This window comes from Astatotilapia calliptera, chromosome 12 (assembly GCF_900246225.1).
Source record: "Astatotilapia calliptera chromosome 12, fAstCal1.2, whole genome shotgun sequence".
Classification (NCBI taxonomy): Eukaryota; Metazoa; Chordata; class Actinopteri; order Cichliformes; family Cichlidae; genus Astatotilapia; species Astatotilapia calliptera.
Window position 1 is genome coordinate 37,950,196 of NC_039313.1, and position 18,964 is coordinate 37,969,159.

Here is an 18,964-nt window from a genome sequence, read left to right on the forward strand (position 1 = left end):
CTCTGAGTTTAATTCATTTATGATTTATTTCTATAGGACAGAGTCACAACAACACTCGAGCCCAACAATAAAACAATCAAAGCACAGGAAGGACAAACTGGGCTTTAATAGGAAGAAACCTTCTGCTCAATCAGGCTCAGGGAGGCGTCGTGTCTGATGCCATCAATGAGGGCTGAAGAGAAACGTAAAGCACAGGAGTCAGGACGTGAAAGGCTCACAGCTTGTGAAACCTCTGGCAGGTTAATGATTAAACTAGTTCTGTTTATTGCAAATCACAGAGAGGCTGCAGTTTTCAGTTTTCTGGTAGTTCGAAGTGAAAAACAATGCAGCGTGTGTGTGTGTTGGACTTTGAGGAGGAAGCCAGGAAAACTCTTCCTAAAGCTGTGTATGACTACTACCGCTCAGGAGCTGATGAGCAAAAGACACTGGCTGACAATGTGGCTGCCTTCAACAGGTAAAACACAGACGTGTGGAGGTCACTGTCGTTGATGTGGTAATACAAAAATACTGAACTGAACATTCAGAGTAAGAATTTCTACAAACCGTGTTGGAGCCTGAATCCAAAGCTGAAATTACACACAGCAGCTGCTCTGGACTCTGATGCTTGTCTTTTTATCATTTTACATTATTTATGTGCTAACAGGTACGTTTAATGTGTAATGAATTACACTATAGGGACATAAGTACCACACCTGTTTATCTTTGGATCCAGGTGTTTTCTGTGCCATTTCCACAGGTGTATAAAATCCAGGAGTTAGCCATGCAGGCTGCCTTTACAAACACACTACTGCAAACCTGCAGAGCTCCAAGCCTCCTGCGCTGGAAGCTTAATGGCTTTCAACAGCTGTGTAATATGTAATTCAGATAAATGTAACAGCCCAGTACTTTGTCTATATATATATATATTGATGTGCTTCTACCAAAGCTTTCAGTTGTAGAAATAACGTGGTTTTTTTTTTGTTTTTAAAAAAAAAAAAAAAAAAAAAAAAAGGATGACAAAGGATGAACTGAAGCTCCGCCATCACGTGATGTCACATGCTGCTGTTTCTGATGTCACTTCCAAAAAAAAAAAGAAATAACGTGTTTTCTTTTCAGAATCAGTCTGTCTCCGTTTTTCAATGGACATCAGAGTGTGAATGAATCTTTGTAAGTAAAAAGAAGCTGCAGAAGTGTAACTGTAGAATGACCTCTTCCACTATTACACACGTGTGTAGGTGGTATCTGGTTCCTCGAGTGCTGAGGGACGTGTCTACAGTGGATCTGTCTGTCTCAGTGCTGGGGGAGAAGCTCAGCATGCCGCTCTGCATCGCTGCCACTGCAATGCAGAGGATGGCTCATCCTGAAGGAGAGACAGCCACAGCAAAAGGTTAACACACACTAAAGACACACGCACAAAACTGGGAACACAAAATGGAAAAAATGTAGCCTCGGTTTTCCAATCAGGTAAAATGAATGGATAAAATAACCCAGATCGTTTTATCACAGTACAGCTGTGCTATGTAGAGACAACATCAGCCAGAGTGTGCAGGTGTCTGTAAGTTATTACTTCTGCATCTGGTGCTACAGAAGAGGAGCAATCATAAAACAAGTGGCAATGTTTCTGTTGGCTCAACAAACAACAACAAACACACAAACTGTGCAATCTGCTGCACAGTGTGATGCTCGCTGAAGGTCCAGCCGCTGGATTACTCAGGAGGAGAAATGCGTGCAGGTATCTGCAGTCAGAGACAGAGAACGCTAAGAGAGGAAGATGAGAGGTAGTATTTTGTCATGGTTGGCTGTGTGGCAGGCAAGCAGAAGTGGTGGACCCAAAATCGACCCAAAATTCGGCTGCTGCTGGGCGACCTGGTGCCCGCGGGCACCGTGTTGGTGACCCCTGACTCAGACCATTATATTTGTTCGCAGATGTTGGCAGCTGTCAGCTAATAGTTTTCAGCTATTTTGAAACCAAAAAAGAAAAAACACATTTTATCCATAATAGCAATCGAACTGAAACAGAAAATGCAAAATGCTGTTTATGGTCTCCTCACAACAATGACAAGAAAAATAAACTGGGCCAATATGGCATGTTTGTTAATACAGAGACACACATGTTAATGTGATCTCTGGTCTCCCACTCAGAGACACAGGTCTCCCAGTGTCCAGCATTCAGACGGCTACGTGAGGACACTCTTCATGTGAGAGAAAATCTGCTCACACAGACATGTAGAGCCAAATACTGTCAATAAGGCCTCTGCAATGTTCTGAAGACAGTTAAACTTGTCAAGTAGTGATGTCCAGCAGGTGAACATGCAGCTCCATGAACACACACAGCTGTGGATTCCAGCTGCATCTGTAGTTCTGCAAACTTTGACCCCCACAGTGTCAAGCTTTTCAGTTCAATCAGCTGCATTTCGATGTCCTCTGTGTTCAGGCAGTTAATGCGAGACAAACCCAGCTCCTCATTAAAGCTTTCTGGTTTGATCAGAAAAGAAAACATTGGTCCATACACCTGAAAGTCCCAAAAACGCATTGTGAATTCTGTCTCAAGTCTACGGATGTATCCGTGTATTTCCGTGGTGATGATGCACTGAGAAGTGAGAAGGTGAGAAGTTCGGCCATCCGGGAGGGGCTCAGAGTAGAGCAGCTGCTGCTCCACATCGAAAGGAGCCAGCTGAGGTGGTTCGGGCATCTGACAAGGATGCCCCCTGGGCGCCTCCTGGGTGAGGTGTTCCAGGCATGTCCCACCGGGAGGAGGCCCCGGGGCAGACCCAGGACACGCTGGAGAGATTATATCTCTCGGCTGGCCTGGGAACGCCTTGGTGTTCCCCCGGATAAGCTGGAGGAGGTGGCTGGGGAGAGGGAGGTCTGGGCCTCTTTGCTTAGGCTGCTGCCCCCGCGACCCGGCCCCGGATAAAGCGGATGAAGATGGATGGATGGATGGATGGATGATGCACTGAGCTGAAAGCTCCTGAAGCATTTGAAGTATCTGAATGTGGAAATTTCAACATTGACTGATAAAACTGCCAGCTAGCAACGTCCCTCTCACCAGTTAGCTAAGTTATTTTTAGCCAATTACAAGTTGAATAAGTTGGGGTTGTTAGCTAAGATACCGTCATTAAGAAGCGCCACAACTAATGTATTTATGCAAACTCAAGGAAAAGGCATAAAGCCTTTGAATGAAAACAAACGCTCTTGTGACAGTGATGTACACTGTCTTGTTGGTATATGTATGATTTCTATACATTTTGCATCAGATAAAAACTTTGGTTGTAAGATAATTATTTATTAAAGCTAGACATTTTAAATGAGAATAAGAAAGAAAAGTATTTCTTTGTGCCCCTCTTACAAAGCTGTTACCAGCTGTCAGTGACTTAGAAAAGGATCCTGGTGTTATCTGTCTCTCAGAAACAGTTCATAACTTCCCTTCAACTCATCCATGTCACCTAAAAGGTAAACCTGTTTCTCCATCACCTGTTCAGCTCTGATGATTCAGTAAGGACATCTCCTGGTTTCATCTTCATGTTTCCCTCTCACCAGATATACAAATCGATATCATGACCAGCAGCTTTACAGCTGTGGCTCCAGCAAGCATCAGCTGATACTAGAAATTAATGTTAAATAAATTCTAACAACAGCTGATCAAGCTTAAACGTGTGTCAACTTGGACATCCGGTCAAACTGACGCATGCGTGCACTGCTTCTCGAGCCAATTTTGAACTAGTTTTGTCATAATTTTCAGTGCTTTTGCTTGCTGTTAATTTCGAACCAGAACCAGTGAGTACCACATGATTACAAACCTCGGTGAACACTGCTTAATTTAAATCATCACAAGAGAAAAGGAAGAAAAGAAAGAAAGAATAAAAAAAAGAGAAGAAGGAAAAAGGAAAAGGGAGGAGAAAAAGAAAAAAGACAAAAAAGAAAAAGAAAAGAAAAAAAGAAAGAAAGAAAGAAATAGAAAAAAAAAGTATCCTTTGTGTGGGAAATCCGCTTCATTAGGGTCATGACGCGGGCGAGATTGCGCTCCCGGGATGAGTCCGCTGGGTCCATGTACTGGTCGCGTCGTTCTGTCATGGTTGGCTGTGTGGCAGGCAAGCAGACGTGGTGGACCCAAAATTGCAGGACTCTTGGAGATGGGAATAAACTGAAAATGCAGCTTTATTGCTGGAGGAATGATTCACGAAATAAAACTTACAAAAACAAAACTCCAACCCGAGGTGCTGGAGGACAGGACATTACAAACACACAGCAAGTTGAGGGTACGACGCGACACTGACACAGAGAAACACAGGGCTTAAATACACAGATGGCAGTAATCAAGGGATGAGAGACAGGAGGGGAACACACCTGGGAGAAATCACAGCTGACGAGACAGGGGAAACGTAATCTGAGCACACTCACATACGACAGAGACCTTCACAATAAAACAGGAAACTCAGACACATGGAACCAGACAAGACATTGAACTAAACAGACAGATTAACAAACAGACGGGGTGACACCATAGACAGACAGATACAGACGCAGACTCAGAGGCAGACCGAATATAACACGTAGAACTCGAACAATAATAATAATCATGATAATAAATTGGAAAATGCTAATAATAAACTTAAAGCGCTGGGTCACCGACCAAGGACCATGACAGTATTTGAAGGGAAGAACTGCACATTTAAAGATTTGATTAATGTCATAATGTTTCATCACAAATTGAATCTGTATATGGGGTATTTTCATAAATTATGTATTTTCATATTGTGAGACATCCTACAATTTGTTGCATCAAAGTACTGGGTAGTTTTGTGCTGTACTGAGGTGAATTCCTAGTAAAGCACTGTTAGGCTGTTCCTTATGGTCAGACTTATGTTACGCAGTAGGTTACTTAGCATTTAAGATGATAATACTTAGATTAACCCACTTAATTCAACCTTTATAACAACTGTATACAGTATAAGGATGGTAGTGGGCTATCCCCAGTGGATAAAGATGGTACAAACAGCATGCTGTAAAGGACAGCTTGTGAAATGTCTGCTTCTATCTTGTTGGATTCAGTTTTGTAAATCCACAATGGTCAGCTGGTCACACCCTGCACAGCCTGTCCTGGAGCTCACATTACACATCACTGCGAGTTGTGAGACACTGCACAGATCTCAGGCTCCCACTTTAACCCCTGACTGTTCTCATTGTTCTGTGGAAGCAAAGTCGCCCTCAAACAGACAACAGCTAAAAAGTTCTCATTCTCATAACAGATTCAAGCCGAGTGAAAACATTCAAATTAGAATTTCAATTCAAAGATTCTTTGCCTTCTCATCTTTTTATTTTACTGTTTTATTAGTCGATCACAGGGTTCAGTTATTTCCTCCGACATACTCCTACTGAGATACTTTGGGAAACTTTGGGAATCACCTTGTTGGTGCAAAAATATTGTTTTGTCTGTTACTGTGTTATCGTTGGCATTTGTCATAGATTTATTCTGTGACCATCTGCCAGTAAAATTGCTTAAACAAGCAAGTGAAAAGTCTTTGCCAGGTTTGATTCATCCTCTGAGTCAGGAGCCTTTTTTGTCAGTTTAGTTTTATTGGTAAATTTTCCTTTCCGGTTGTTCTGAATTTTTGTTGCTGTTCTGGTTTATAAAGCGTCCATTTAGTCCTTTTTTCTTCGTGCTGAGCTTCCTTTGGTGTGTCACCTCTTCCATAATGTAGATTTCCTCTACAATCTGTGTCCACTGGTCCAGGGTAGGAGGATCTTCTTTTCCCTATCCCTTGGTGATAGCCTTTTTCCAGCATTAGTGATATTTTAACCAAATATCTGTATTTTAAGGTGCGATCATAGCTCAGGAGTTGGTAGTTTGTCTTGTAATTGGAAGGTTGCCGGTTTGAGCCCCGGCTCGGACAGTCTCGGTCGTTGTGTCCTTGGGCAAGACACTTCACCTGTTGCCTACTGGTGTTGGCCAGAGGGGCCGATGGCGCGATATGGCAGCCTCGCTTCTGTCAGTCTGCCCCAGGGCAGCTGTGGCTACAACTGTAGCTGCCTCCACCAGTGTGTGAATGTGAGAGTGGAATTGTTTGTTTTTTTTAACTTGAGTATGAACTCATACAAAAAGCAGCAAGATATTAAAAAAAACTGTTTTATTGATTAAAACACACTATATCGGATTCATATTGGTATCGGCAGATATCAAAATTTTTGATATCGGTATCGGACATAAAAAAGTGGTATCGTGCCATCTCTACTAACAACAGCTGATCAAGCTTAAACGTGCTGCTGTTGTTTAGCGCGACATCTGCTGGTTTCCTCTTTCTGGCGCAAAGTGGGCGATCAACAAACGAGAGAGACGATCAGCTGATCATTGATCAGTTTCATGATTGAAGCAGTAACAGGAGAGGGAGGGGAGAGAATGAGAGGAGAAGAGGCAGCTGTGCAGCGTAAACACAGAATAACTCCAGCTTTGTCTTTTTCATCGTAGCTGAAGTCCGGAACAAACTGTGTTCCTTTTCACCTCAACACGAAACGCGTAATATTTTCTCTGAATACGAGACGATTCCGTTTTTTAGGGAACGGTTGGCAACTCTAATAATTAACCTTATGAACAAAATAAAGTTCAACATCAGTAACATAGCACCACCCAGCTGTACAGAAACTCTATCATGCTAGCTAGCACGCAGCACGAAAAAGTCAGCATAACAAAAATAAACTCCACCTAAACTTGGTTCATATCTGACACAGATAGACTGCAGGTCATAACTTCTTACCTGAAGTTCAGTTCACCTGACACTCTCGGACCAGCGCCCGCCTCGGGTCTCTCCTCTTGCCTCCCTTTTCCTTCATCCACCTGCTGGCCTCCACCACTTGCTAATGTTACTGAATCTGTGGAAGCTCCGCGACAGCCACCACACGAAGTAACGAGTAACGAGCCTATCTAAATCCCAGTAACGACTAACGCGTTCCTGATTTTGGCATAATAACTAGTTACCGTGCTCGTTACCACAATAATAACGTAGTTACTGTAGCGCGTTACTTAATAACGCATTAGTCCCAACACTGGCCATTTCTCTGTCTGACAAAACTCTCACTCACTTTTTCTCTGTGTGACTCAAGAGTGCCCCCCACGGGAGGAACATGAATATTCCAGCACGCTGAAGACATGAACACAGCATCAGCACACAGAAAAACACTGTGTCCTGATTAAAAGTTAACAGAACTAAGATAAAAAAGGTACATTCTTCCCTGCTGTGCCTCATGTGTGCTACATGTTCACGGTGGCTGTTTCGATTATTCGAAAGTTCTGTATTGAAGACAAATACTACCCCCGAAAAAGTAAGTACAAGATGGATTCATGTGATTGCTTTCAAAATCATAGGAGCATGAAGGAATTACAGTTGTCAGAACATATATATCTATAAAATATGGCAATAGTTTTATCAAGGTCTTCTATAAGTTTGTTCTGATAATTATCTTGTTCTGTTCTCTAATCCTAAATAATTATAGTCTTTGCATGATTAATATATTATTCAGTGTTAAGTATCACTGTATAAACAGTGACACATCATTTAAAAAACAAAAAAAAACCCAAAACCTGACATGAGGACATTTCCCTCGTGTCTCTCGGTCCATTGCTCCCTACTCATAGGTTAGTTTTCAAGTTTAATTTATTTTCATCTTTTCATTTTTTGTGTCAGCCTACTAAGCGGCTAGTCTTTGATTAAATTTACACTGCCTCAAAGCCTCTGCATTTGGGGCATCACAACCCTCACACTTCACACGTATGACATGCCCCTGTAGGAGTTTAGAGGTGTTTAGGAGTTTGGTCTTTACTGTGATTTTGTTGAGGCCATAGAAATCTATCTTTGTCTCTGTTCAACAAAGAAAAAACATCACCAATAGGAGAGGAAAGGGGCGGATTATACTGGAAGCAAGAGAGTGAGTGAAATATTTCTCCATAGCTTTTCATTTGGGTTCAGTTAAGTTGTAGAGACGACTAGTGGGCAAAAGGCAACTGGACAGATCTATGGAAAAATTATTAGGTAGGTGAGGAAGGGGAGAGGGCGAGATCTTTACTGAATACCTGAGTTGGGTTAGTTAAGTTAAAGTATTATCATAACCTCCTTTGAAACTTCTTTGGAAAAGACCATTGTCACCAGTAATATAACATTTCTTCACAGCATGCAAAGCAATGGGAACTGGGATGATGCTGAGTTCCTGGGCCACCTCAACAATAGAGGAAGTGATGTCAGCAATGACTACCTCACTGGGCAGTGGTGGTGTCCTCTGGCTGCAGCTCTACATCTATAAAGACAGGGAGCTCACGCTGTCGTTGGTGCGCCGGGCCGAGAAGGCGGGCTATAAAGCCATCTTTGTTACCGTGGATACACCATACCTAGGGAAGAGATTGGATGATGTGCGCAACCGCTTTAAGATGCCCCCACACCTGAGGTAGGGAAACAAAAAGAACAGTACAGGCTGTGTAATTACACCACGTTCCTTTGTAGCATCGAACTCTGAACTCTTCTTTCTCTCTGTGTCTTTGTGCATGTGTGATTCCAGCATGGCTAACTTCTCAACAGCCTCCCTGGCTTTCTCCGAGGGAGACTACGGCAATGACAGTGGCCTGGCTGTTTATGTTGCAAACGCCATAGACCCTTCTATCTGTTGGGATGACATCACGTGGCTGAAAAAACACACACGCCTCCCTGTGATTGTAAAAGGAGTATTAAATGGTAGATGGACACACACACACACACACACACACACACACACACACACACACACACACACACACACACACACACACACACACACACACACACACACAGTTACAGATCGGAGTGAGGAAAGAGAATCATGACAGTCTCACCATCTCACTCATATATCCACCATATTACCAAAACTGTTCACTCACCCATCCAGGTGTTCCAGTCACTTCCATGGCCACATGGAATCAGGTACCTGGAGGCTCTCAGCTCAGTTTCCATGGCCAAGCAGCTGCATCTAAGTCTTACATGAGCAAGTGCAAAGTGCAGTGTTGTGGGGCACTCCGCCACTAGACTGTCGAACAGTGCAGACATGTCCTCTGAAGTGACGCGTCATGCTTGTCCGTCTGGCAATTCCATGGACAAGTCTGGATGTGGTCAGGAGACTTGTCTGACTACACTGTGCCGACGTAAGATTCTGGTGTGGGGTTCTTTTTCAGGAGCTGGCTCAGCCCTTTAGTTACAGTGAAAGGAACGCGTGTTTCAGTATACCTAGAACATACCTAGAACTATGTGGGAATAGTGTGGGGATGGCCTCTTTGTGTTCCAACATGTCTGTGCACCAACGCACAAGATTAAGTGAGTGTGGTGTGGAAGAACTTGGCTGGCAGGCACAGAGTCCTGATGACACACAACTCTATATTTTATCATCAACTCAGGACCATAGCTCCTACCCTCGTTTATAGAAAATAAAACGGTTTTTAGGTCTTACGGGTCTTAGCAAAAGATCTCCTACAGCTTATTCAGATGCAGGGGGCTGAATCAACCAGGTTCAAAAATGTTGAGAACATTGGTCCTGTTTTCAAATCTATACATTAGCATCTGATGTCACAATGGATGTATTTTAAAACTCTTCTACTAGTTTAAAAAGAACTAAATGGACTTGGACTGAATCAGCGTAATACTAAGGCATCCATTGTAACTTACACTATGTACTGAACTCGCAGTAACAGACCTTCAAAATATCCCCAATCAAGAAAAAAACAAAGAAAAATCATTTAGTCTTTTTTTTGTCATCAACTGTGGAACAAACTTTCTGAAAACCTGAAATCATCGAGTTTTACTTCGTTTAAATCAGGCCTCAAAACGTTTTATTATTGGAAGTAGCCTATTAATGAACCACATCTGCAAACTGATTTGATTCCATTTAATTTCTAGTGGGTGGTCCCTCATGTTCACCTTTTTGTGGTCTAAAAGTTAGATGTCAGAGAGCAGACTAAGAGTTGGCTACAGAGGACTGGATCTTCTCTTAATAAACTGTTTTGACATTACTTTTACCAAAGTTGTTGCAGAAATAACCTCTAATCTCTAATAAATATATATTACTGCAGATCTGCAAACACAGAAAACAACTCTTCCGATTAGAAGCAAAAAAGAAACAAGACTTTTCCATTTCTCTGATTAGTTTTGTACGGTTTATATCATGACCTGTATACATGTATCTTTATACTCCTTTCTATCCCTCTGAGTTGGCTTGTCTGGATAGTTGTATACAAATAAATTTGACTTAAGATGCTTTTCAAGTAGACTTTAAAGCATCCAGTGCTGCACACATCAGTGGTTATATTTTGGCAGTATTAGGAAAATGAAAGTCGCAGACATTTGGTGAGGTACATACACACTGGTTCCTCACAGGTGTACTAGGAAAACAATGCTATCAAGAGTAACTGTATTCAAATACAGAATATGCTCATCACACAGAAACCCTGAGCTTATTTCTCTGATTTTGTGTGTCAGGTGAGGATGCTGCCAAGGCTGTGAACTGTGGTGTCAGTGGCATCCTGGTGTCCAATCACGGAGCTCGGCAACTGGACGGGGTTTCTGCCACGGTCTGTGTGTGTGTGTGTGCATTTGAATTTTTCTGTTTTTGGGTGGATTGCAATTGAACTCTGACAAATACAAGTTTTCATTAAGCAGCCCTAAATGTTTGATCTTATAATAATAATAATAATAATAATATTAAAAATGTATAACCTGAATCTGTTTTTATACTCGGTGCGTCCATCCAGTAAAAGTGGCTTCACAGATGCATGAGGTGACCTGAAATGATTGTTTTGGATAAAACTGGGGCTCCCGAAGAAGGACCTGACTGCTGAACCCAGGATTGTCTTAAATATGTTTAAATATGAAATCTTATCTACTTTTCTTAAGACTCTCATTTCCTACTCTGCGTGCAGTGTTACGGTGACAGTTTTGAGTTTGAGTTCATGTTTCCTTTTGGTTTTGGAAGTGATTTATCTTTGAGGGCTTTGGTTGTAGTTATCATTTTGTGACTCTCTTGTGGCCTTGCATATAAAATTCAGAACTGCAGGAAACCATTCCATCCTTTCCACCGGAGGTAGTCTTTAATAAAACCACACTCTGTGGGCACAAGCGTGGTTGGAGTTTGGTTCCAGACTATGGAGATAAAGGATTGTCAATCTCATCTTAATATCGCTTTGCATAGAGACTGCCTCGTGACAAGGACAGGCACAGAACAGAGGAGACATGTCCTCTAAAGTGGTGCAGCTTGGTTCGGTTTGGCTTGATTCTGCTGTGGTCTGTAGTAATAATACAAACAACTAAACAATCAGTAACATAAACAATGACCTCACAGGAGGGTTAAAACTAGCATAAATTAGCTTAGTAGCATGAATGGTGCCTTAGCATAAGATTAGTGTATACACAAGTGAACAAATACATGTGCTAATATTTAATCTACATGACATCATCAGAACTCACCTTCTGGCATTCACACAGAGCAGTTAACCAAGGAAATACAGCTATCCAGTAAAAAGGGCAAAAGAAAAAGATGTGTGCTATCAGCAGCCGTAATGGGAGAAAGTAGACATTATAAACATTCACCACATGGCATCAAACACAGGTCGTGCATTGAAGGAGCTCCAGTATAGAGATGGCTTTCACAGACTATCAGTGGATGAAACATAATACTATAGAGAAATAACCAACATGTAAACGGTGTGCTTTCTAACACCTCAGATGATGACAAGCCTTGTCTCTTTATGGGAGACAGCACCCCACATCATCACACCTTTTCCACCAAAACATGTTGCCCTCAGTATTGCATTCAACAAGTCTTCTCCACACTTCTACCCACCCACGTCCACCTGCCATAGGCAGAATCTGGACTCATCGCTGAAATATGGGCCTGACGATGAAGGGCAGTCATGGCAGGACTCCTGGCAGAGACCAGACATTGGCTGTGTGCAGTTTGTTCTGGATTGTCTGGGTAGAGAGCAGTCAACCATATTGTCCTGAAAACCTTGACTGCAAATCTGTTGAAGGTTGCTTATGTTTCCTAAGTGCTGACAGGGAGAGGAAATGTTATTCTTGTGATGTCGTCATCTTGGGACGCCCACTTCATGGCCTGTGTCTGACATCCCCTGTTATATGCAACTTGGCCTTCAATTTGAAGATGGTACTAGGGCACTCCAAATAATGCTGTAATTTGGGGTTTTTGGTTGTTTTAGGAACAGCAGCTTGAAAATGCCCTCTGGCACAGGCCCTATCCAGATCAGTCAAACTTAGCATGATGGGAGCAGACACCAACTGACTGCTGACATGCTCACTCAGGCACCAATCAGACTCTTAATTGTCAGCACTTGGGATACCAGCAGCTCAAAACAAGTCAAGTCACTTAAGTCAAGTGGCTTGTCATTTCAGCCATGTGCAGTGGTACAGTGTACTGTGAAGCAAGACAACGTTCCTCAAAGACCACGGTGCTACATATAACAGGCAATCAACACAGGAATACATAAAGTGCAAGTGTGCAAAAATTGCAACAGAAACAAAACAAAGACAGTGCAACACCAGACAGAACAGAACAATGCAGGCAAATGCAACAATGGGCTGTGCAAAAAGTAATTTGATGTACGAAGGGGTGTATGAGAGGACGTAAGTCCTCTGCTCAACCCATCGATGTATTTTCTTTAAGAATGTGGCAACATTTAAGGGCAAATGAATCTTACTGTTGGAAAGACTGTTTATTGCCAGGAAACGTGGTTGCAATGAATAATCAACCAAACACAGATTTCCTTACTATTTGTTAAAGTTCATTTAGTTTGTAATTTGTGTCGTGTACTTTTGGTTTTCGTCTGGATTGGAGTCAATTTGTCTTTTATTCTATTTGATATCTGGTTTAATGTTTGTGAAGTTGTTGCTTTAGATCATAGGTGTCAAACTCTGGCCCCCAGGCCAAATTTGGCCCGCAGCCTAATTAACATTTGGCCCGCGAAGCCAAAACAAGTTACTATTAGAGCTGGCCTGCTGGTATCATACAGCTAATATATATATTGTTTAGTATTAAGCTTTGCTTGTTCCATATTCAGTTTTCCAGCAAAACGGGTTTGAGTCCATAAGAAAAGATTCATTCTTATATCTGGAGGAATAAATATATTTCAATAAATATTAACGTTAGCCCACGACTTTGTTCCAGTTTTGAATTTTGGCCCACTGTTTGGTTGAGTTTGACACCCCTGCTTTAGATTAATTCTTTGTTTAGTTTAGAAGTCTTTATTTTTCTTTTCAAGTTTTATTGAATTCTTGTCAGAGTTTTCAGTATTTGCTAACTTTAGTTCCTGTAGACATTTAGTTTACTTTTTAGGTCAACACTAGTGTTATTTCTTGACGTGTGCTTGAACAAAATGTTAAACATCTATACCAAATTCATTTGGAACATTGATACATTAGAATTTGAGGATATGATTTGAGTTAATAATTGTCATTGTAGTTGATCACTGTGTGTTTTGTGTGTGTAGCTAGATGCCTTGGAGGAGGTGGTGAGGGCAGTGCAGGGTCGATGTGAAGTCTACATGGATGGAGGAGTGAGACGCGGGACAGACGTCCTAAAGGCCTTAGCTCTGGGAGCAAAGGCTGTTTTCATTGGTCGACCTGTGCTGTGGGGCCTTGCCTGTCAGGTGAAGCACTTCAGTAGCTTTTTTCCACCATCACATTTTTTGGGCTCCAAAATAAAGATGGTTATTTATAAAAACATCATCTTGATTTTCTATGTCTGCCCAGGGGGAACAAGGAGTTATTGAGCTTCTGGAGCTTCTGAAAGATGAACTGCGACTGGCTATGGCCCTGTCAGGTAACAAAAACACAGGAAATGTACTTTGCAGAAAAGTCACCTATAAACTATTTTTACAAACCCGTTGAATATAAACACAAATGTGGACAAAAAAAACACATTGTGTATGTTAAAGTGAAGACTAGGGTTAAGGTTTGGTTTCAGAAAGCAGCAATTTATCTTAATTTGTTAAAAAGGAATTATATTGTATGTTGCCAAAGACAGCCTTACCTATCTGTTGTTAAAATGACTCTAAAAACAGATGAATTGTGCAAACTACATGCCAACAATGAACTGTTGTGGAATCAATCATTAGATGTTCTATGCTGCCAATGTCTATGACTAAATGCATAAACAAGGATGCAAGGATAAAAACAATCTTCAGTAAACGTATTTAAAAGAAAAGACAGCCCAGATTAGGCCCATCTTTACTATATCTCCCGTATGACAGACAGAGGAGGCCTGTGTATGCCAGGTCTGCTCAGGTCTCTGCTGCCTCCTGCTGGTTTTCACCCACAATATCCCAAAACAGTAGCATGGAGTTCCAGGTGAAGACTCTCAGAGGCTCTGTCTCTACGCCATGGATAAGATATTTGTCGACCTTCAGCCAAGTTCTAACATGAATATAAAGCTCTGATTGTTCTGATTGTAGAGCTCTGTGATCAGCATGTGTTGATGATGCAGCTCAAATAGATCTTTGTTTTTTATTAAGAAGCTTTAACATTTGTTTTATTATGTGGATCTGCTTAGCTAGTTTTACATTACATGTGCCTTTTTACTGCAATTGTTTTATATTAATTTCATTCATATGTATTGATGTTTTTTTTTTTCATTTCAGGATTTTGACACCATGTAATTTTATAAACTGAAGAATCCACAAAAAACATAATGAAGTATTAAGTGGAACATTCCCACTGCCCAGTCCTTAAATACTTTAAAGCTCGGAGACTTTCTCTCAGTCAGCCTCAGAATATGACTTTGATTAGGGTTTTTTTCTGCTGGGAATGAGAGATGTAAGAAGGAATATGAAAACAAACTGATTAGAAATGTATAATTAACAGAACTAAAACATTAAAGTCAAAGACTGTGATATGTTGTTAAAAGTGGAGAAATTATTCTAGAATATTTGGTTCCTCCAATCTTGAAAACACAAGATGAAGTAAGCTATTTTATTGTATCAATATATTTAACCTGATTGAGTCTTGTTACATTTACATCAGTTCAGATTTCAGACTTTGTCATCACTGGAGACTATTTGACAAACATGGTTTTGTGTGTTTGTGTCCAGGTTGTCGTTCAGTTTCTGAAGTAAGCAGGTCCCTGGTCAGGAGAATGGACTTCACCTCGAGGATGTGAGAGAACTGAAGAATACACGAATCATTTTTTTTATGAATCACTAAATGAATTCTTGATGTCAAAACAAAGTGCTGTTTCCTGTTAAAAGGTAATGTTTTTAAAGTGGTGCTTTTGACTAGAGCATGTAAAAACTGATACAAAATACAGGGCCGTAAATCTTTGGACATACAGTCTCCCATAAGACAAGCCCTGGAGCTGATTGTGAGTAATGAACTTGTATTTAGCATCTTTTAACTGAAACGCTCAATATTGAGATTAAATCTAACTGTGAATTGTTAATATAAATATGTTGTTTAATTGAGAAAAACACATTCGAATCACATCACATCTAGCCCCGTCAAAAACACTTAAGGATGAAGTTGTTTCGTTAGCAAAGTCGAAAATCAAGAGTTTTTATTTAGTTTTGACTTCAGATTTTCAATTTTATATCAGTTTTAATTCGTTTTTACCAATTGTTTGCTAGCTTAGTTCAGTTTTTATTTTTTTGAACATCCTTAGTTTCAGTTATAGTTTTGATTAGTTTCAGTTATAGTTTTAGTTGTGTTTGCAATAATTAAGTGCAACAAAATCCCAGTTTCATCATATCAGTCATTCTCTTCTGCTCATCCTTGGGTATGTTGCGATTCCAGCTACCATATCCCTGCACCCTGGACAGGCCGCCTGTCTGTCGCAGGGCTAACACGCAGAGACAGACAACTCACATTCCCACCTAAGGGGAACCTATGGGTTCTTTAAAAAAATAAAAAAATGAGGGCAGATGAACAACCATTGATAGCAGGCAACTGTAAAAGATATATCTTGGCCCCAATAAGACTATTAACTCTTGCAGCACCGGGTGCATTGCTAAACTTTTTGAAGGCAACTGACTCACACAGTTGTGTAGATATCCCAGTCTCAATAAACATATTCACCAACGCTTCCTCTCGTTTGTGACAATATTTAAAATATGTCATATTCCGTAACACACCAGCTGATTTGTTAAAATGGGGAAACGAAGGAAAACAGAACTCCGTGAGCAGCACTTTGTGGAAACTGTATTTGCTTTTAAGCTACATCGGTGTTTGATATCAAATACTAAGCAGACTGTACAGGCTGACCAGGGCGACCAGACCCCAACAAACTAGCACAGAGTTTGTGTGGCGCAACAGTCCGAGGTTATCTTGTCAGACACATTATATTTAAATGAAACGTTTCCAAATCAAGTAATAATAATAATAATAACAGGAAGCTGAATTTTGTTCCCTATATGATTTCATGTATTAGTCATTATATACTCACACACACACACACACACACACACACACACACACACACACACACACACACACACACACACACACACACACACACACACACACACACTCTCTCACACACACACACACACACACACACCGCATTGAAATGGGAAAAAAATTATCTACTTCCCACCATGTTGACTTGTGACTTTCTGGTAACTCGTAACTTTCAGCATAGCACTGGACTGCCGAACCGTCGCTTGACTGCAATGTTGCATTAGTTAAAAGCCAGCCATGTCCTGCAGAGCCAGTCAAAATGTGGAACATTGTCTCAAGATGTTGGAAAGGACGACAAGTAATAAAAATGCCAAGTTATTACCTTGTGTTATTACCTTATTAATAAACTCCTATAGAGAGGTTGTTTCTCTTTTTTAAAATTACTACAGTATTTGAATGCAATCAGAGCTACCGCGTCACACTTTTTTTTCATGAACAGTTCACGAAACAGTGGGGGCGCGCATGACAGTTTTGGCTGACGTGTTACGTAGCGAGGAATTTTGACCTGACAGCTTTGCACGTTGAAATGGTCTTTACGAACATTGACTGAAATAACAGGGTTGAACGTCCAATCGCGTGTAGTTTACAGAGTGTTTTCAGAGGTATACTTACTTTTTTCTGCCTTTATCTCTCTGATTTTCTCTTTCATTCGTCTGCCGTTTTTCTTTTGTTACAGGGTGTAAGTCCTCTTCCAGTTTGATCTGTGGGTGTTTTGAGATATTTTGAGACAATAAATAACATTAACCTCTGTTTTTTTTCTATGTTCTGTTTTCCATCTTTCACTCTGCCATGCTCTAGATGGCTAAAATCCTTATTTGTAGTCATAGTAAAAAAAAAAATACCATAAAAACAATCTGTTTCTTAGCAGGTCTTAAAATGAGGTAAATACAACGTCAGATGAACTACATATTACATACATATATCACATGTTATCATGTATAACACTGATATGATACACTGTGTCATTATTTATTTTAAAAAGCTACGCCAAAATGCAATTTACAGTGTGTTGAAAACTGAGTTCACCTTTATTGCTTTAATAGGAATTTAGAAGATATGTTGCAGCCAGGTGCTACTAATCAAATGTACTTGATTAAGAGGTGTTCACAACAGTAGGTGTGCACACCGCTGTGAAAGCAGCTTTGTCAGCTTGCAGGTCTGAAAGCTGTTTGTTAATGTAGCCGGTCTGGCCTTAAACTCTTATTGGTAAATGGCCTGTATTTATATAGCGCTTTACTAGTCCTTAAGGACCCCAAAGCGCTTTACATATCCAGTCATCCACCCATTCACACACACATTCACACACTGGTGATGGCAGCTACATTGTAACCACAGCCACCCTGGGGCGCACTGACAGAGTTCTCTGCGTTGTGTTGTGCGAATGACCAGAGGAGTCAGCTCTCACTTTGCCAGCTGGGTGGATTTATTCTCCCAGAACTCTCCTCAGCGGGGCCTCTAGGCGACTGTTTAAAATAAAAACAAAACAGTACAGCAACTTCACTTTACTGGACTTCTGCATGAACACCTCTCCTCAGCGGGGCCTCTAGGCGACTGAGGAAAATAGCACGCAGCTACAGGAAGTGACTTCGTGGGAAGTCAAAGGTCACACAAACAAAATAAAAGCTCCCAAAATATAAGTACAGAAAATAAACATATATAAATAAACACATATACATAACCAATACTGACAAAGCGAGATAACACTGCAGGATGGATCTTTGGTGAAATATAAATTATTTTTTAATACACCCGTTACATCCACCCCTCCTAGATTTCACCAAAATCCAGAACAGTCAGGTGAACAATCTAATTGGAACACAGGGACAAATCTACAGAATTTATGGTTCCTGGGCACGGGTTTAAACCTCCGAGCTATAAGCTCTAGTATCAGCTGTATAAGCCACCTACCAGATAGGTTCAGAAAGAGCATGAGGGTGATCAGGCCTCAGCCTTTCTTAGATCAGTGTGATGCCATTTACACCACACACATTCCCGGCCATCCACACACATCAATACCTTAAAAACACACTATGTATTTAATTGTACCATAATGATACTGTCCCTCAGAATCAAAATACAGAAAGATCTCTAAACACCTGGATTTACTTAAAACAGCGTAAGAAGAGACTGAGACCTTCTGCTAACTGAATTTGCCAAACGCTTAAAGCCAAAAGGCTTTTGAACCATGGACTCAATGAGTCGATTAACTCTTTTACTAACTCGGCCGGCTCGCGTCATGACAACATTGTCCGGGCCTGCCCGTGGCTGTCCTTGTGGACCCACATCATGACATACATCCGTTGGAGGCATCTGCGTGTCGGCGACATGCACAGGGACTACTGATAGGGGCTTGGTGTGTGCATCACGATCTGTGTCTGATGGATGTGAGTGAGTGAGTGCAGTTTCTGAAAGTGTGTCTAACACAGACGGGGAGTCCAAGTCAGGTTCTGCTACCAAACTGTCCAAGTCTGTGTCTCTGTCTGGGTAGTCCTCTCCTACCAGGGAACACTGGGTTGAAT

General features: G+C 41.1%; 1 protein-coding gene across 1 annotated transcript; it reads left to right on the forward strand.

The window, feature by feature from the left end:
* The first annotated feature begins 251 nt into the window (after window positions 1-251).
* Window positions 252-15,438, forward strand: hao1 (hydroxyacid oxidase (glycolate oxidase) 1). The gene is made up of 8 exons (XM_026186292.1): window positions 252-454; window positions 1,215-1,366; window positions 8,142-8,412; window positions 8,524-8,696; window positions 10,467-10,558; window positions 13,487-13,645; window positions 13,749-13,818; window positions 15,086-15,438. Exons 1-8 carry the CDS (start codon window positions 324-326, stop codon window positions 15,151-15,153), a joined length of 1,116 nt encoding a protein of 371 aa, XP_026042077.1. The 5' UTR covers window positions 252-323; the 3' UTR covers window positions 15,154-15,438.
* Window positions 15,439-18,964: the final 3,526 nt, after the last annotated feature.